At 41.2% G+C, this 20,371-nt stretch overlaps 1 protein-coding gene across 5 annotated transcripts in view; it reads left to right on the top strand.

Annotated features, from left to right (window-relative positions):
* esrrb (estrogen-related receptor beta) overlaps nucleotides 1-20,371 on the top strand; it is an 84,087-nt gene that overhangs the window by 37,822 nt on the left and 25,894 nt on the right. For 4 of the 5 annotated variants that reach the window (XM_061895384.1, XM_061895383.1, XM_061895380.1 and 1 more), the window contains 3 exons: nucleotides 4,651-4,776; nucleotides 11,449-11,559; nucleotides 11,896-12,057. In XM_061895384.1, the coding sequence (XP_061751368.1) occupies nucleotides 4,651-4,776; nucleotides 11,449-11,559; nucleotides 11,896-12,057 (399 nt within the window). The remainder of the gene's footprint in view (nucleotides 1-4,650; nucleotides 4,777-11,448; nucleotides 11,560-11,895; nucleotides 12,058-20,371) is intronic. The other variant, XM_061895381.1, reaches the window with a different exon arrangement.

Consider the following 20,371-nt stretch of genomic DNA (forward strand, 5'->3'; position numbering starts at 1 on the left):
CATGACCCACAACGCACTTCTGCCATGACCCTGCCCTGCCGAATTCTTATTGGTTGACGTGTGTGTGACGATTGCTGACGTGTGTGTGACAATTGCTGACATTTTCTTGGTCTCTTCCCTGAATGAGATAAATAATATTATTTAATATTATGTAATCTGCAGTATATGATTTCCTTTTGGTGCCATTTTTGTTCAGCCCTTCTCAGTTTTTATAAGTTACCGCCAATGATGAAATGACTAATTTTAATAGCTGCGGCAGTAGCATATAGCAGTTAGCATTCCATGACCCACAATGCACTTCTGCGATGACCCTCCCCCGCCGAATTCTTATTGGTTGATGTGTATGTGATGATTGCTGACGTGTGTGTGACGATTGCTGACATTTTCTTCGTATCCTCCGAAAATGAGATAAATAATATTATTTGATATTTTACGGTAATTAAATCAAAATAATTTCACACATAAGTCGCTCCGGAGTATATGTCGCACCCCCAGCCAAACTATGAGAAAAACTGTGACTTATAGTCCGAAAAATACGGTATTTTTATCAAGTCATTTATTGTTTTTAACAGACTTGAACAGATGCAGTGTGTTTTATTTATTAAAATCAAACATCAGGTCCATATAAAGTGGTGAAGTTAACACAGTACATCAAAAAAGAGTAGAAGAACTTTTCTGTATTGAATGAAGAATTTGTTGCTTTTTCCCTGCTTCAGATAATATAAAATAAACAAAACAGACCCACCAATCACAGGGCTAGAATGATACCAGTAGTGGTTTAAGAGATCAGATTTAACAAATACATGTTTATATTTCTGTGTGGAGTTTGCATGTTCTCCCCGTAACTGCGTGGGTTCCCTCCGGATACTCGGGCTTCCTCCCACTTCCAAAGACATGCACCTGGGGATAGGTTGATTGGCAACATCAAATTGGCCCTAGTGTGTGAATGTGAGTGTGAATGTTGTCTGTCTATCTGTGTTGGCCCTGCGATGAGGTGGCGACTTGTCCAGGGTGTTGCTGCCTTCCACCCACCCGATTGCAGCTGAGATAGGCTCCAGCACCCCCCGCGACCCCGAACGGGACAAGCCGTTGGAAATGGATGGATGTTTATATTTGTCACAATTACACGGTAAACTTTGTAAAACGGATTGGAGGAAATGTTGGCTTGGATAGGCTTTTCCGACTGTCAATCACATACAAATGGTAAATATAAATGATATAGTGATACGCAGATTAATTTTAATAGAAATTAATCTGTGCATTTATAAGGCATGAAAACCCTACTCACTGAACCATGCAGTTTCAAAATGAAAACTTAAATTAATAATTGTATTGTTGAATTTACATGAGCATTTCAGATACCTAGCAATTAGAGTGTTCAGCTAGCAGTTAGTGCACCAGTTGTCAGCCAGGGATTAGCTCGGTAGTTTTTCAGCTAGCTATTAGCATGTTAAGTTTCAGCTAGCATGTAATGTACCAGTTGTCAGCTAGCGATTAGGGAGCTAGTTGCCAGGTATTAGCGCTTCTACACTACATTATTTGAATATCCTAGTATTGCAAAAATAATTTTGGGGGTCCTTGGCCTGGAAAATGTTGAAGATCCCTATTTTACACTATTGTTTAGATCAGGGGTGTCCAAAGTGTGGCCCGGGGGCCATTTGCGGCCCACAGCTAATTGTTTAGTGGCCTGCCACACATTCTGGAAATGCTATTGCAAAAATAAAAAACACTCAAAGTAGTAAAATGAGATGAAATCTAACGGGGAAAAGTTGCAATGTCGACACAAAACTGCCATGCAGGCTGTTTGTTTTTCGTTTGTTTTTCTTTATTTTGCCCTTATTACCAATGCTTAAAAAAAAAAAAAAACGTATTATTATTTGTTTTTTATATAATTAATTATTGACCTATGTAAGGCTCCAATAACTTCAAATATTTCACTTTATAATGTTTTATGTGGAAAATATTATGTGCATATACTGTGTGGTTGCCATATAAAAACAGTGTTTTCTTTGACAAAAGAGCATAAAACCAACAAAATAATAGTTCAAACGTAAAATCGACATATGCGTCTGAAGTTGATCTCGTAACTTAAGTGTTAAAAGTAAAACAAATAATAATAAAAATGTATCACGTTATGAGTGGGAGACCTTTTGGATCCCAAAGATATTTAGTGGGATTTTATTTATTTTTTTCACTGTGATTACTCAGAAATAATAATACATTTTTAGGGCTCCAATTACTTCAGATCAACATTGCGTTCTGAATGTTTTGGGCAATAGGAGAAAAATTGCATATTTCAGTTTTACTATAAAAAACAAAGTTGTCTTTGACTGAAAAGGCATAAAACCTTTTTTTTTACTTTATATCAACCTGAAGTTGATATAGAGATTTATTGTCAGCGTTACATCAAAAATGAAAATAATAATTTGACTTATTTTTAACATGTTAATGACGGACCCTTTATGGTCCCTGTGAGTCCTAAAGGTAAAAAAAAAAAAAAAAATCCATATATATTGTTATGGTTTGAAAATGAAAAATATCAAAACGGCCCCCGCATGGTTTAGTTTTTCCGTGTGTGGTCCTCAGTGGAAAAAGTTTGGACACCCCTGGTTTAGATGAATTTTTATCATATCCCCACAATTAAAGCGTGAGACCACCTTTTTGCCGTGGGTACATATTATCTTTGTGCCGCATGGAAGTACTGCTGTTGCTCTTGGCCAAGCACAAGAAAAGGGCAAGACAACGCTAGGCATATGGAGACCGACACCGAAAAGACAAAACATTTGATTAATGCAACTAAAAACATAGGGCCTAATTTACGAAGATCCAAATACCACATGCTAAACAGCGTGTACTCTTAGAGGCCGTGTTGCGTGTGATTTACTAAGACTGCATGTGCAATTGTAAAGTGGTGCAAACCACCTAATTTAAATGAGGATTTTTCATGTACTATACAAGAGATCACCACGGAGACAATCTTAGTTACTGCACATTGTTATCATGCTTCTGTGGCTTTTTGCTATGTTTTCAAACAGCAGACATGTATTACTTTTTATTGGCATTTTAGAAGCAGTTGTGGAGTGCATCTACATTGAAACCACTTCTTTTTTTTTTTACCACCAAAAGGCCGCTGATTGGAGAGAGGCTGCACTTATTCCGCTCAAGATGCAAAGAAAGGCATACTTAAAGAAGTTTTTTGTCATATAGTAAATATTTCAATAATATACACTAAATTGGCCCCAGTGTGTGAATGTGAGTGTGAATGTTGTTTGTCTATCTGTGTTGGCCCTGTGATGAGGTGGCGACTTGTCCAGGGTGTACCCCGCCTACCACTTGAATGCAGCTGAGATTGGCTCCAGCGCCCCCCGTGACCCCGATAGGGACAAGCGGTAGAAAAATTGATGAATGGATGGATATCTTCATCTTCAATGTGAAAAAAAATAAACGTCATTAAAAAAAATAGTAAAGAGCTCCAAAACGCATCAATTGAATTTGTATTAATTAGCCCCTTAATCCTCTAGCAACTATGAATTATAAAATGATTTTGGTGAATAGAGGATTAATCTAATATACTTTATTTCTGACTTTCCAAAATGTTAACACACACACTTAGGACGGAGGATTCTCATTCGTCCATCGTCTGTCTATACAGTGCGAGCACTGAACCTGCAGCTGTGTGTTGAACTGTCTGTTTGCACGTCCTTTTGACACATGCTCAATAAAACGTTAAATACTGGTCGCAAAACGGTGATGAATGTTGATAAATCACATTGAGCGTGTTAAATAATTACATTTGCATCGTCTCCTCCCAGTATTGTGGGCATTTTGATGATAGGCATACATTTCGCATATTAATGAAGACAGAGACACGCCTTATTCTGCTCACTTAACAGACACAATCCACTTTGCATACATTTTGTAGATCAGCTTTGCGTGTGCTATCAAGTTTGCAAAATGCCAGTTTGAAAATGCCAGTTCAAATTCAAAAGATTCAAAATAGTGTTACATTTTTTTTTGAAAACCCCCATATGTATTAAACTCTAGGGAACAAGGCAGAGGCAACGCAAGTCCTGTCCTTTCCATTCCTAACGTTAGAGCTGAGCTTAAACAACCTCTTTCTTGTGGAGCAATGCAAGTCTTTTTCACAGCGTCATACTGGAATTAGACTTTAGGTTGCAACTGAATGATGCATAAGGTCTCTTGCCTGTGCCGTATGTAAATAGTCAACAGTGGTAAGAACAGGTTGAGGTCCACAGGACTATTATGTAAAGTGCTCGGGGGGCAGCATGGCTGGCTTTCTAGCCTGCTATTGAGGCAGTTGAGCACAGGGGGACGTGGCCTGCACCCGGGGCCCGAAGGGGCCATGCACAGAATTAATGAGGCCAATTTAGTGTTGGACCAGTGTGGCATTCACCCTTGAGGACCATTGTAGTTTTATCTCAACCCCCTCCCCATCTTAACTCTTTACCACACACCTATTTTGGAAGGACTCCTGTACAATTTTACAAATGTGTTTTCAAAACAAAACGTGATTTGAAATGTGTGTTGCAATGATCGACTCATTAGTACTTTTCAGCCTTGTTACAAACTATTCAATGTTTTGGCATTATTGAATCATATCTGATTCATTTTGTTCATTCCTTTTCCTAGGCAACATTGAATACAGCTGTCCTGCCACAAATGAGTGTGAGATCACAAAACGGAGACGCAAATCATGTCAGGCTTGTCGCTTCATGAAATGCCTCAAAGTGGGGATGCTGAAAGAAGGTAAGAAGAGTAAGAGCATTTTTTATTTCCTATCACATCCTTAGATTAAAAAAAATAATGATGTAATTTGTTGTTTTTTATCCATCCTTGTTTAGAGGGGTTTGTGGAGTTATTATTGTCTTTGACAGAATACTTTTTTTTAAGACTACCTCATTTTTCTGTGCACAAATGCAAACCACTGAGTGGCCAATAGTGGCTTCCTGCCTCCACTTACACATCAGTAAATAATATACAGTCTAGCTGGGGACAAGAAATATGCTGAATAGCTTCATTCCACCCTCTGAGTAACAGCAATGTAACAGTATTCCGTCTGCAAAAGGCACTCACTGGGCACACTCTCCGCTCTCCCTGGCGTATTGATCCCCTAAATGCTTTCTGAACATCTCAGGTCTCCTCTTGTAGATGTTTTTGTTTTTTTTAAAGTCATGTCACTTGAGAATTCAGTGACAATTAAACATGTTTTGAATGGAATCGTCCTGCTGGGTTTTCCCCTCTCCCTGACCGACCTGAGCCCTGTGAGACCCAAAATCGTGGTCACTCTGGCGGAGAAGGACATGCTCTTGTTTTGCCTGTCTTTCTTTTTCGTACTTGGCTGCTCCTAAAAAGCAAAATGAAAAATTATTGATGTGGCTTAGGTGTAAAGGACCAGTTTTATTCATGTCTACTGCAGAAGAAACAGGTAAAATGTCATTAGCTGTTTTTTGTATTAACTTTGTTTTCCTAAAATGCTATAAATGCAGTTCAAGAGACAATTTGTGGTCCTTATGATTATTCAGTAGCTTAAATACCGGTAGAGGACCTAAACAGATACAATTGTGTATACAATTGCCCCCTTTTAGGTTGTCTGGCAAACACACACTGTATATATTCTGACATTATTCCTCCTATTATTCACCAAAGAGAGGGATTTATAGATGCATATATATCCAGCTGCCACCTGAAGCCAGAGTCGTAACCTATATGGAACTCTGCACAGAAACCGAATCCCCTGGACTGCATGCAGCAAGATAAAGACTTAGTGTCAGAAAGACAGAGTAATCGCATTACTATCTGATGAAAAATGCATGCCAATATATCATCTTGGAGAGTAGGAAACTACAAAAATATGTAGTCGTGGCTATGGATGAATGACCAGTGTCAGGTCAGAGTAAAAACACTGTAAAACTCAAAATACGCTGACTCTTTTTTTTCTTAGCTTCTCTACATTCAGCACAATCTTAGAATATGAGTGGCGCATTTTAAAGTGGTCATCATGTCATGAGGATTATTGTTAAAGAAAATCATTACCTCATTTGTCATCATTAGCAAAGAGATGGCACATATATTTTTACTTAAGCATTTAAAAGTGTCACCTCGGCGAAATGGAAATAGAGACATGTGGTCACTGTAAGCCCTACGAAGCCTTTAGCTCAACGCCATGCTCAGGCCCGAGCGTGGAAACGGCTACCACTCATGTGACTACGGTTACCACTTACTTTCCTTACGGCAGAAAGGTCACATTGTGTGCCAATGGAAAAACACCTAATAATAACTCCAACAAGGTGCAACACTGACCCACAGCCGTCTAAGGAAAGACCACCAAAACAATAAAAATGTATGTTGTGTTCTGATCAGATAGAGACTGTCCTTAATGGCCATGGTCATGTCTTGTCAGTGCGGTAGTTCAGATTGCACAAAGAAAAATGGTCTTCAGCAGTTTGATTACCTGCCCAGAGCATGTGTTGAGTCGCTGTACTTTCCCTCCACTGTATAAAGGAGGAAGTGATCAATACAAGAATCAAATGTCAGAGGCAACAGGTTTTTCCTCTGATCAATGGAAACGGGTCAGAGCTTAGAGCAAGGGAGAAGACAAGATACTATTGAGAGATTACATTGACATCGCTCAGTGGCAGTTTCTCTTTGGTCGGACTTCCTCTCCCTCGCTCTTGCTCACATACACAAATGCCGATACGCACTTGGACACGCACATTAGTGCAGAGAGGCAGTGAAGAGTTTCTGTGCTTGTGGTATTTCACATTTTTGAGAAAAAAAACAACTAACGCAATTGAGACTTAGAAGTGTAGATTTATTTGCAAAGAATTACCACTTTATACATTCTAGACAGCAAAATTAAAAGCATTGTGAATCTTAGTCTTAGTTTTCAAATGTTGAGCATAATTAATGGCCAATGGACTACACAGGACTATTTGCTCAATTGTTTAATGCTCTCAATAAAGTTTAGCATTAGGGCTGTAACAATATGAAAATATCATATCAATATTATTGTGTCCAAAATGATCACGGTTATCATTATTGTTGCGGTATTGTTGTGCTCAAAAAGTATACACTGAAATCTTATGACCAAGGTATTCTTGTTTTAAAATAAATAGCCACACTGTAAGAAAAGCCACTGTTTTGCATGTTTTGTGTTTCTTATGCTTCCGTGATAGTTATTTAGTCTTAGTTTTTCATCTGTTTTAATGGTGAAGCTTTTATTGTTTTAAATATTGTTTTTACTCCACCACTTTACAAATAAAATCTAATTTCATTATTTGTTATATCTGGCGGGTGCTATTTTGTTTAGTGGTCTGTGAACGCACTGTAAAAACACCTCTGTCTCGTATTCCTCTGAGTATAGAACGATCAGTCTGTCTAAGAGAGCACAAGCTGTACGTTAAATGTGTACAACTGAATGGCCCTAACAGTCATTCGTTTATATAAGTTTAGATTGGGGTATATTGTTTGTTAAAGGGTAAATATGTTCATGTGTGTTGTATTCATGTTAGGATTTAAGCTAGGGAGCTGGCGCTAGTCAATCCGTGAGTTCATCAAAGTTCGGTTTCTGAAACATTTACATTTAAAACTGTAATAATAATCGTGGTTATCATTAATACTGTTTAACGTTAAATCTCTATTTAACATAGATGCATAGTGCATCAGCATTGCAATTTATCTTTCTTTTTTCTGCATGGAATGTAAGCACTGACTATGCTAACGGTCGCTGCCAACAACAAACTGTCCAGGTAAAAACAAAAGAAAGTTAGGGATTTACTAAGTTATATTATCACCCAATTATCCGCGCACCATAAAGATACTAACAGTAAGAGAAGATACAACATGCTAAGATCACTGCTAAAAATAAGGAGGGCAGCCATACCTGGGATGTACTTTTGTACACATATTCATCTCCCACACTTCCTAATAAAATTGCTCTGCATTATAATCTGTCTGACTGTGCTAACAAAATAAGACTCCCATAAGAATAGCTTACATATTTACTAATATTATTTTGCACTTGAAGAAACAATACTTTATTGCTATTTGCTGTGATAGAATGTTGCAATATAATTACATTTTAACTTGAAATTCTTTTATTTCAAAATTGCACTTTTGAGATTTTGAGACAAGAGTTTTTGTGGTTAAGAGAATTTGTTTAGATTTTGTTACAGATTTGAAACATTTTCAATAATTAAGTGTAGACCAATTCAAATCGAATGGAATCATGAGTAATCAATTTTGAATTTATGAAAGGAAATCGAATCGATTTGGGAAATTGGGCATGATACCTAGCCCTACTTTGTAAATAATACAAAGTTGTGTTAATTATATACTTTTTTATTTTTCTGAATTGACTAAATAAATCATTTGTACCAGCAGAAAAGTAACTTAATGTGTCATTTAAGCACCATTTAGTGATTTCAGTCAGCAGTAAAGGCAGTGATGTCATCTCACCCGGGAATTTCCAGCTGACCTGTAAATGGACTAGTTGAGAAGGGTGTCAGTGTGACAGCCCGTTGAGTCCGAAGATGTGTAATCGCCACTCGTGATTAAAAATGCTGCAACACACTGTCAAGCATGCAGCACTGGCCACAGCAACCCCTGGAAACAGTGCTGACGGCAGTTTAATAGGGCGGCTTCCTTGAAAGGCAAGTTTCACCATGACTTGCCATGTGGCCTTCTGATTTTCCCAGCTAAAATAGGCTCCGCCTAAGCCCCCCTTGGCATTGCCAACCATCCCAGACATCCTGACACTTTCCCAAGGGAGAGAGACAGAACAGGTGAGAGACTCAAAATAAGGGCCCTATCATGGCCGGCCGCACAAAGTGAGTGAAGACAGGCTCTTTTGTAGGAGTGTGCTTGGAAGGGGATTATTATTGTTTTTGGAGAGAAAGAGGAGCCGCAGGTCAGCTGGCCCCAGCCCCCACCCGGAGGCCTGTGCTAATCCGTGCACAAATGCCAGCCGCCTTGGCCAAAAGCCCTCTCCCCCAGCAAACTGCTTTGAAGAGATGATACCCGCGCTCAACCTCTGCTAGTCTCGCTGCACTGTGTGGCGGCCCATAAAAGAGTGAGATGACTGTAGATGAGGTGGCAGTTAAATCTCTTCGCACATTTATAACACACCTACTGTTTGGAGCGAGCCAGACCACTTACAGTTGAGGGCCACCAAGGTGACATATGAACCTCACAGAGGCCCCTAAAATGGTCCCATCTATAGTGCCTGGCAGAGTGAGTCAATGAGTCTGTTGTAGTTGCTCCTGATGGCCCTTCTCCTCTCCCGGGCCTGTCGCTGGTCCTGTCGGACGGTAAAATGAGGCCTCATCGTGCCAAGTTTTAATTCCTGTCAGCATCTGTTAATTATGACCAGGACTGTTCTAATTAAAAGAGGCACCCACCTAGCTTCAAACACTGGTGGTACATTGGCTGACAGCCGCATGACTCAACTGGTCGAGAGGATCATAGCAAGCGGGAGTGCAGCCACCTGGCAGCGGCAGGGTTCATCGGGTGAGCCGCAAGAAACTGTTGAAAGTGGTGACATCACATTTGACCATGAGAGGAATTTTCCATGGCTGTAGCAGTAGCTGCAACAAACAGTGGCGAGTGGAGGGTTTTAAAAAAACATCCCAAGGACATCCTCAGAGATCAAATGCTTTAAAATCCAGCAGTATTTCTTGACTTGACAGACGTTAAGTGAAAACTGTCACTGTGAGTGTGCATGTAGGGAGCAGGTATATGGTTACCATCACAAAATTGTCTGTCTCGCTGCGGAGAATGAGGCTCCGTTGGGAATTGAGCGTAATTAGGTTAGTGGGTTGTCAGTGTCAGGAAATTGAAAGACAATCCTAATCAGATTTGTGTTCCTAGGGAATCAAATAATTTATATAAGTGGAAAAAAATCTCTATTTTACAGTTAGATGATAATACACTTTACAACCCCATCCATGTGGGGTAGCTGCCGGGCTATGGCGATATAAGATAAGTGCAGAAAATCAAGGATATATTTTGCATAAATCCATCATCGAATTCCTTTTTGGTAAATGACACTTCTGGTATACATCATCGGGATTTCCTTTTGTCCAGTCACAGAGTGACCGCCAATAACGTCCATGCAACTCGTCCAAACCCATCCTCGCCAAGAGCATTTGCTGATGGGCAAATTGTATTAGGCTCATTTGCAGTGGCCACACAATGTCCAGGTTTGACACTGTCCTCCCTCTTATAAAGTGATGAAATCATCAAGGAAGTGCTCTTCCTTCTGGTGTTGTTCGCTCAGAGGACGCAGGAGGCCTGACAAATTAACTCTTCCCCCCACCGCAAGCATTTCATTGAGCCTTCTCATCCACCCTTTAGTATTAAATTTGTTTAGGGCTGCGTTATGCATACAAGGTAAATTGAAGGGATTCTCCCTCTTGACAGGATTAAGATATCAAGGATATTTAGTTGGGATGGAGACAGTGACACGCTGGTCCAAATAAGGGGATGCAGGATAAAGGTTTGCATACATTTGCATTGAATAAGTGAATACCTGCTCAGTTGTATCAAATAAACAGAACAGCGTAGATTAAATATTTTAACTGGTTGAAATTAATAGAATAGCAAAGACAACCAAATAGAAACATTCTTATCAAATAATGAGATAATAAATAACTTATGTTATGATGAGGCCGGCTTGACATTTACAGTATCAGTGTGGAACCTGTACCCCTAGGTGTGGCTGGGGGTGATAAGGCTCTTTTGCTGCTCCACTGAAAGAGGGGTGAAATAAGGGTCTTTTATGAGGAAGCAATACCTAGTTATCTTTGTGGAGTATGACAGCGGATGTTTTCTTCACTGTGTGTGGGGTGGGGGACTGTGTATTTGCTTGTCGGCTGGTCATGTTTCTTTTACTGGGTCTTCACGGCCACACACACCCAGGCTCTCACTTGTGCCTGCATTCACAAACAAGTAAAGAGCCAATTAGTATGCAGTCTGCCTCACCCAAAAGCTAAATAATTAGAAGTCCAGTCTGTGAGATCATTGACTCCACGTTAAATATTCATATGTTTAGACCTGCTCTGGGCTCAGCTGTGTCACAGTAGACCAGCCAGGCGTGGACCACATATGGGAAGACAGCACTTGCCTCTGACACATCAACACAAACGCACACCCAACCGGACATGCATGCTTACACACGTGCACACACACACACACTTTTTTGAGCGCATTCAGTCATTTTATAGTGTTTACCCAGAAACCAGAGCCAGGTCAGCCTCTGACAGTATTGGTTTTACGGGCACTGATGGATACTTTCTTAACTACACATACTGTAGCTAGTGTACACTGTAGTACTTTTTTGTATTTTTCATAGAATTAGTAAATTGGTAGAATTTACAAATAAGAATACTTCTCCTTATTTTAATGTGTTTCTAATTGTATTATTCACAGGGGTTCGCCTGGATCGAGTACGAGGGGGCAGACAGAAGTACAAGAGGAGGTTAGACACTGAAAACAACCCATACCTGGGCTTGGCGCTTCCCCCTCCAACCAAAAAGCCTCGTGAGTAATTACCAATGTCTTACTTCTTAATCGCCCCTCCTCTGCCAGGCCAAAAATCAGGTCAAAGAAGAAATGAATTAGAGGGCAACTAACTATCAAATGTTTGGATAAGTCAAAGTTAGTTGTTCAGAAATGTGGGCCCTATATTATTCAGGACATCAAGGACAACTGGATTATTTTTGCACGTGCAGCATCGGGTTACCAAAGTCAGTCCGATATTTTGCAAGACACGAATGCTGCAATCTTGGTGATGTTTCAATCTGTGCTTTTTTTATGATGCAACCTTTAACATCCGTTTTGCTTTGTCTATCCCCGCCTGTTCTCCTCCATCCTTAGTCACAAAAATAGTGTCTCACCTGTTGGTGGCGGAGCCAGAGAAGATCTATGCCATGCCTGACCCCACCATGCCAGAGAGCGACATCAAGGCTCTGACCACACTGTGTGACTTGGCTGACCGCGAACTGGTCGTCATCATCGGCTGGGCCAAGCACATCCCAGGTATAATCTTGTGTACTGATTTTTAACCGCTCCCCTATGTCTGATTTGTCATGTTCTCTCTTCTGTTTCACGCTTTATAAATATAACATGCGGACAACCTCACACGGATAATTAATGGCAGAAGCTCACACCGCTGCAGGGCGTGTGGCATGGTGGGGGTGTATAATGGACATAGCTGCGCAAGAAACAAATCAATAAAGTGCATCTAAAAATCCCTGCCTTGGATAGAAGAGGGAACACACTGACTTGGTGCCAATGCATGCTGTAATCACCAGGGAGATATAGAGTAAAGTTGGAGTTTTGCCCATTCAAACAACGCATTATATCCCACGCTGATGCACACTTATGCACACATGAAGGTGTGCTCAGCACAAGCGCAGGCACTCGTTGAATTATTGATGGGCATAATCATGTTTCTTCCTTGGCCCATAGACATTCTGGTAGACGAGGTGTTAGGTTATAAGAGCCTGTTGAATTAAGGACACAGTGATCCTCACGTCAGCAGAGATTTTCTCTCATTTTGACAGAGAACACGTTGTTTAGCCCTGCCATTTTTGCAACCAAGGCAGATTCTCCTTGATCTTGAGCTTGACCCCATAATTCTGTACCATCTCTGTGTACGCATGAAGGAACAAAAGACTAAATTAATGTGTTGCTCTGTGCGATCTTCATAACCTCTTCTACTCATCAGCATGACATTGACTAGCCCAGCACTGACACACACCGAGTAGTGAAGAGTTACATTTCAATCATAATTCATTTATTTTCATAAAACTCTCGTAACCTAGGGCAGGTGTATTTTGTGCTGAAAAGGTATTGGAGTTCTTCTCAGAAGGAAGGGTATTAATCAGGTACAGATCTGATAGTAAGGAGATTAGAGATGGATATGCTCCCAGCTCCTGGCCTCAGCCCCGGCCCCTTATGCGTCTAAACTGTTTGGATAACTCCCCACGCTCCGTGCGTGGTCAGCAGACTGAGAGTTTAACCAAGAAGCTTACTAAGGGCTGGACCTCAACTGACCTGGTAACACTCTCCCTCGATGTACGGTCCCAAAATTATCCTGTGAGTTGCTGCTAAGCTAAAAACCTGCATCATGCTGGTTTCTGGCTGCAAACTGTGCAGGTGCACGACCATTATAAAATCTTTCACCTGTAAGTCCCTGCCTTATTTATGTTAGTTCTGTTCTCAGGGGTGCATCCTTGTTCTAATGTGTGTACACGTTAACTTAGAATGTATGTGTCATAATTTTGAAACACTGTGGTAATCAGATTATACAAACACATATTGCACAATGCATAGATGCATAATGGTAATGGGATTTGTGGCAGAGGACTTGTTATTCCAAATGCGGCGGTAATGATCATTTAACCCAAAACCTCAGGCAGTAAGCCAGAGTGTGTTGTGCTAAACAATGTGCAGTACCTGCAGTTGTGTAGACACTTAAGTAGATTATTCCGACAGCTTCTAGATAAATACCCATACATAAACATGCTTCTGTTTTATAATCGGCAGCTTTTTAGTATTAACTCATATTTTGGGAAAAATAATGTTGTCTGGTAGCAGAGTGCTTTGTCTGCCTCAGCGGTGGTGTCTATATTAGGACAGTGGGTGTCCTCTGGCCATGAAATAGCAGCATAATTGAGTTGTACACGGCTGAACCTGATCAGAGACGGTTCAATGGTTTTGCGACTCCATGCACTAACTCTCCATGCACCAAAGCTACCCCAGGGTAGCGTACCATGCGTTTGCCGTGTGCTGCAGTCTGCTGCGGGACAAAAAAAAGAAAGGTGTGGAATGGTGATTGCATTCTGATAGATTTTGAAGGCCGTAGGCAATGGAATTAAAAAGATTAACAGTTCATTATGAACTAGACCACATTGATTAGACCGCTGACAGATGGGCCAATAACTACAGTCCAAATGTAACAATTTAAAACTCATGAAAACTGGCACTTATCCTCCCAAATGATGTTTTTATGTCTTTTGTTCTCAGCTAACGTTTGAAAGTGTGTTTCAAAAGGGCCATAACCTGGAATGGATGATATCAAAACTTTATCATGAGTTTAGATGGGTGCAATGTGCTTTATTTAATTACCACGATAGGCCAAAATGCATTTGAATGCTGTATTATTTTTATAAACAAACAAATTATATGGTTCATGAGTCTCCTTAATGTAATCAAGTACCCTGTGGTCATTGTGAATGTCTTTGATTAACTGATTATCACAGTGAGTTCTCATCACCGCTCCAAATAGAACTATGTAGTAAAGTGCAACACGGCTGTTGCCTAAGGGTAACAGGGTCATTAGTAGCAGTGTTAGGGGGATGCTGACAGATGGCTAGTTGTTTCTATAGGTGCTAACAACCTTTGACACACATAGTAGTCCACTATCCAACCCTCTGGTCCCCTTGCATCTCCTAAAGCTGCAGTTCACTTGGTCCAAGAAGTTTGATGTGTGAGGGACTTAAGTACAGTATAATAATGACAGCTTCAGTGTGGTTGAGGCTGTTTACTACTTTGACATTTCTGTCTTCTTGAGGAGTCAGGGGAGGCGGGTTGACCCCTGACACCTCTGCACCTCCCTGAATTCCTTCCCACCCACAGTGGGAATGTCATGCACTTGTATGTAAACGCCGCAATGCATGCTACATATACAGGAGGCGCTTGCTGTTTGGAGTTTGCCGACTCCCAACCCGGCTTCCAAGGCAGGACTGTTTTCAAATGGGAATTCTCAGAAGGCTAAAGGGCAAAGCAAACATTGACACTCTGCTGTAGCCGCTCTGAAACAATAAAAATGTATTTTAGCTCTGGCATCTGACTCACAAAATGTGTAATGTTTGAACAACATCATGCTAATGTGTTTGTCTTCTTAAATGACCCTTAGAAGCAACTTCTCTTTATTTGACTGACTAGCATCTGGCATGTTAGTTGTTAACATGCCGGCAGGAAAAGAGATGTCGTCTTGTAAATTGTCCTGTTAGCATCAGCAAAGCCCTCCATGATAACCACCCCCAGCCCAACCCCACACCTCTTCCCTCGTGTGATTCTTGTTTTCTCTTCGCCATTAAATTGTGAAATCTACTTACTGTGTCACCATCCTGATCCTCCTCAAGCTGCGTAATCTCCTTGTAATAGAGTGCGAATACAAGCCAGCAATAAATCAGCACCTCATCAGTGCACTTTATTAAATGTAGACACCAACAGACACCTCCCGTTATATTCAATCTACCTTCTGACGTAGGTTTCAACATGTGAGATAAAGATAGATCGAGCAATCAGGTGAATGTTGAGGCTTGAACCTGGACAGGACAAAAGACTGCTAAAAAGTGAAAATGCTGCAGGGAGGTTGAGATTGGAAACAGCATATCGGAGACAGGCAGGGAGTCAGGAGAACACAGCGTTAGGGTGGGGAAATATGCCAGGCAAGATGGAGGAGGGCTTTGTTTAATTTCTGTGACACATGAGCAGGTACATGCACCATAATGACAGCTAAACTCATTCGCTCGTTTTTCTGTCACTCAAGAAGAGATTCAGTCTCAGACTGATCATCATTTGTACATTGCACATTTTATAGATCGCTATCCATCCATCCATCTTCTTCCGCTTATCAGGTCGCGGGGGCAGCAGCCTAAGCAGGGAAGCCCAGACTCCCTTCTTCCCAACCACTTCGTAGAGCTCCTCCCGGGGTATCCCAACGGGTTCCCAGGCCTGCCAGGAGACATAGTCTTCCCAACATGTTCTGGGTCTTCCCTGTGGCCTCCTGCCGGCCAGACATGCCCGAAACACCTCCCTAGAGAGGTTTCCAGGTGGCATCCTGACCGGATGCCCGAACCACCTAATCTGGCTCCTCTCAATGTTGACGAGCAGCGGCTTTACTTTAAGCTCCTCCGGATTGACAGAGCTTCTCATCCTTTCTCTAAGGGAGAGCCCCGCCACCCAGTGGAGGAAACTCATTTGGCTGCTTGTACCCATGATCTTGTCCTTTCGGTCATAGCCCAAAGCTTATGACCATAGGTGAGGATGGGAACGTAGCTCGAACGGTAAATTGAGAGCTTTGCCTTCCGGTTGAGCTGCTTCTTCACCACAACGGATCGATACAGCGTCTGCATTACTTAAGATGCTGCACCGATCTCACCATCCACTCTTCCTTCACAAGTGAGCAAGACTCCGAGGTACTTGAACTACTCCATTTGGGGCAAGATCTCCTCCCCAACCAGGAGATGGCACACCACCCTTTTCTGGGCTAGAACCATGGACTCGGACTTGGAGGTGCTGATTCCCATCCCAGTCGCTTCACACTCGGCTGAGAACCGATCCAGTGAGAGCTGAAGATCTTAGCCAGATGAAGCCATCAGGACCACATCATCTGCAAAAAGCATAGACCTAATCCTGCAGCCACCAAACCAGATCCCCTCAACGCCCTGACTGCGCCTAGAAATTCTGTCCATAAAAGTTATGAACAGAATCGGTGACAAAGGGCAGCCTTAGCGGAGTCCAACCCTCACTGGAAACCGGTCCAACTTACTGCTGGTAATGCGGACCAAGCTCTGACACTGATCATACAGGAGATGGACCGCCACAATCAGACAGTTCGATACCCAAAATTTTTCTGAGCACTCCCCACAGGACTTCCCGGGGTAAAAGTTCGAATGCCTTCTCCAAGTCCACAAAACACATGTAGACTGGTTGGGCAAACTCTCATGCAACCTCAAAAACCTGCCGAGAGTATAGAGCTGGTCCACAGTTCCACGACCAGGAGGAAAACCACACTGTTCCTCCTGAATCCGAGGTTGGACTATCTGGCGTAGCCTCCTCTCCAGCACACCTTAATAGACCTTAGCGGGAAGGCTGAGGAGTGTGATCCCACGATAATTGGAACACACCTTCCGGTTCCCCTTCTTAAAGAGAGGAACCACCGCCCTGGTCTGCCAATCCAGAGGTACCGCCACCCCATGTCCACGCAATGTTGCAGAGTCTTGTCAACCAAGACAGCCCCACAGCATCCAGAGCCTTAAGGAACTCCACAGAGGAGCTTTTTAACTCCTCCCGTGTCCGAATTTTTGCCTAGATCGCTATCTGATATATCTGCGATATATTCCATATATACTGTATTAAGGTATGTCCACATCGCAGACACCCTACCTACAATCCAGACAATTTTGTGCGTCTTGCCAGCTTCACACAACATCCTGTTTAGCGGTGCTGTTTCAGTGTTCAAACTATTTCGGTGGCCAAATTTTTGGTGCACCAATAGTCAATAGTGCGTAAATAATAGTCTATGTACATCCATCCATTCAATATATTACTTTAATTAGTTTTCACATAAACGACCCTCATTTTTAAGGTGTGGTGGCTTTTATTTTGCAGTGGCGCCACACCACAATCAATTACATGTAGGGGAATCCCTGAGATTTCACTATGTGTCACGGTAGACATCATACACAAGGATGACAGAGCAAATATGGCACCAATAGAGCTGAACTGTGGAGAGCATGTTGTAGAAAATACCAAACAGATCTGCGTTTTCCCAAATATCATCAGCGATTACAAAAATAGAACCATCTGGTATTCTTGCGATTACTTGACTAATCACATTTTAACATGTATACTTATTTAGCCATCAGTTTGCAGTTTTAATTCAGTGGGAACAGTGTTCCACAGTCTGGCTCCATTAGAGGAAAAGGTGGATTGTCCAAAATATGTTCTTAATTTTGGAACCACACAGTCCCCACTGACTGATCTGGTATTAGGTCTGCTACAGACTTGATATCTGACAGCCAGACTAGAGACCAGCGGTGGCACATGACTAGTTAGACATTTTAACAAACAATGTAGCCCCCCCGCGACCCCAAAAGGGAATAAGCGGTAGAAAATGGATGGATGGATGTACAATATTTTCAAATGTATAAAAAGCTTTTGTTTCTTAATGACATCACAATGATGCCACCTCACAGGTTTTCTGTGAAATCCCTTGATTGCCTGGTTGTACAGGGATAGTTCTCTTCTAATGAAACGAAAGCAGTTCAAATTTGACTTGACTTTTTCACACACACTTTTTACCTGGCTTTGGAACTTTAGATTGTTGTCAATAATTATTCCTAAGTACTTTGTCTAATTTAATTATCTATACATACCTTAAATAAATTGTTTAAAGGTTGTTCTTTAATTGAGAAACAAATGGAGCTTTTTTTCCTAACATTCAGTGTTAATTGAGATTTTTGAAGCCAGGTTGAAATTTTAACTACAGATTCTGTCAACTGCGGCCCAGCTAGAGTGGAATTCTTTGCAGGCACATGCATAACTGTGTCGTCTGCATATAGTCAACACCCTGGCAACTGTTTGGAAGTTTGTTTATATACATGGAAAACAACAATGTCTTGTGGATCGGTGATACTACAGCGCTTTTCCAGTACTTTGGAATTGTATTAAATAAAATAGATTGATTTACTAGGTGTGTGATAGGCTCTAACAGAGTATCTTGGTATTCCAAGCAGAGCTGTGCTAAGGTCATGGATGTCTTTTGACTTTGAGTTGCTCATATTTTATATAATTGTATTCACTTTGTCATTGGACAGCTCCTTCATGTAAAAATGATCGACATTCCAAGTTCACATTAATATTACCCACTTCAAATTTGAACTGCTCTCTAATGTATATTCGGTATATTAGGACCCCCCCCCCTTGTTTCCTTTCTCCCCTGGAGCAATTGTATCCTGGTATTTCTATCAAGTTTGTTGAAATGCAGCCGACTTTCAGAGATAGATAAAAAAATCCAGGTTTGAGTCAATTAGTAGATTCTGTATTTGATCCAGATTGGGTAACAATCTCCTGATATTAACATGCCCACCCAACAACTCTCTCTGGTTTTGTTTTGGGATTCCAGATAACCTGAGCATGATTTACCGTTATTTGGAGTTTGTAGCCCAGGTACCTGCTGCTGCTTTAGACCAGAGAGCTGAGATGCTAGCCTAGGTAGCTGCTGTGGAGGTCCAGGAAGCAGAGATGTTAGCCCAGGTAGCTGCTGTGGCTGTAGCACGGTGCTTAAAATAGGTCCAGGATGTGTCTCAACATCACCAGTCAGATGAATAATCATCAGAAAATTCACAACCCCGAGCAATAATCTGGATGTTGTTCGAATCAGTTTTACCTGGGAACATAGCATGCCCCACAGTCCGTATGATACTGTACATCATTTTGGAGGTGTTAAACCTGTTGAGCTAATTAAAATGTATTTTTTCACATCTTTATTTTCAATTAATTACATATAGTACCAATAACAGTACTGTCAAATACCAGTATCTATGACGAATATTGATAAGGGTATTGTATCGATATCATTTTAATGATATACATCCCTAACTGTAACTAGGCTGCTCATTCGGCTGTTACAAAAATTGTAATAACTATATTCCATATGTGTGTCCCTTTTATGAACATTTCATATCCCGGTTATTGTGACCAAAATTATCCCGGTTATTATTATTATCTGGAATTATTCAATGAGCTCAAAAAGTACTTACAAACACACTGAAATCTTTTGGCCCAATTTTTTTTTTTAAATGACTAAAATAAATAGACACAGTTAGAAAACCCACTATTTTGCACGTTTTTTGCATTCTTATGCTTCACTGATAGTGTTACAGTCTTAGTATTCTATCTATTTTAATGGCTAATCAGGTTTTTGTTTTTTTGTACTGTACTGTATTTATTATTATTATCCATATTATTTCTAGCAGAGATTTGTGACATCCTACCCTGTTAAGCGGCCCTTCAATGAGCAGTAAAAACACCTCCGTCTTGTAATCCTTAGAGTAAAGAACAATCAGTCTGTGCTAAGAGAGCAGACCTTGTAGTTTCAACGTGCACAATCTTAGTTGCTCAGACAGCAATGTGTTAATATAAGTTTAGATTGGCCGTTTTTTAATGGGGAAAGAAGTTGACATCTCTTGTTTTTATTTTGGGATATAAGCTACCAAAATGGCGCCAGTCACTCCATGAGTTTTTCAAAGTGCAGTTTAGAGATGCGCGGTTTGCGGTCTCATCCGCGGAGTCCGAGGATAAACCGCGGGTCGGGCGGTTGACATGACGAAAAAATTGATTTTAATTAGATTCGGGCAGGTGGCGGTTAAACCATCCGGAAATATTTGATATACATAGTTCTGGAATCGGTATCTTTTGCCATTCAAAGAGCCGTTTAGGACCCGTGTCATGAAGCAAAGAAGACAATAGGAGACGCTATTATTCTCTTGAATGACTGCCGGCAGACACCCAGATAATTAGTATTAGGGCGTGCTTTGAAGCCATTGTCTTTGTC

This window comes from Nerophis ophidion, linkage group LG03 (genome assembly GCF_033978795.1).
Source record: "Nerophis ophidion isolate RoL-2023_Sa linkage group LG03, RoL_Noph_v1.0, whole genome shotgun sequence".
Taxonomy (NCBI): Eukaryota; Metazoa; Chordata; class Actinopteri; order Syngnathiformes; family Syngnathidae; genus Nerophis; species Nerophis ophidion.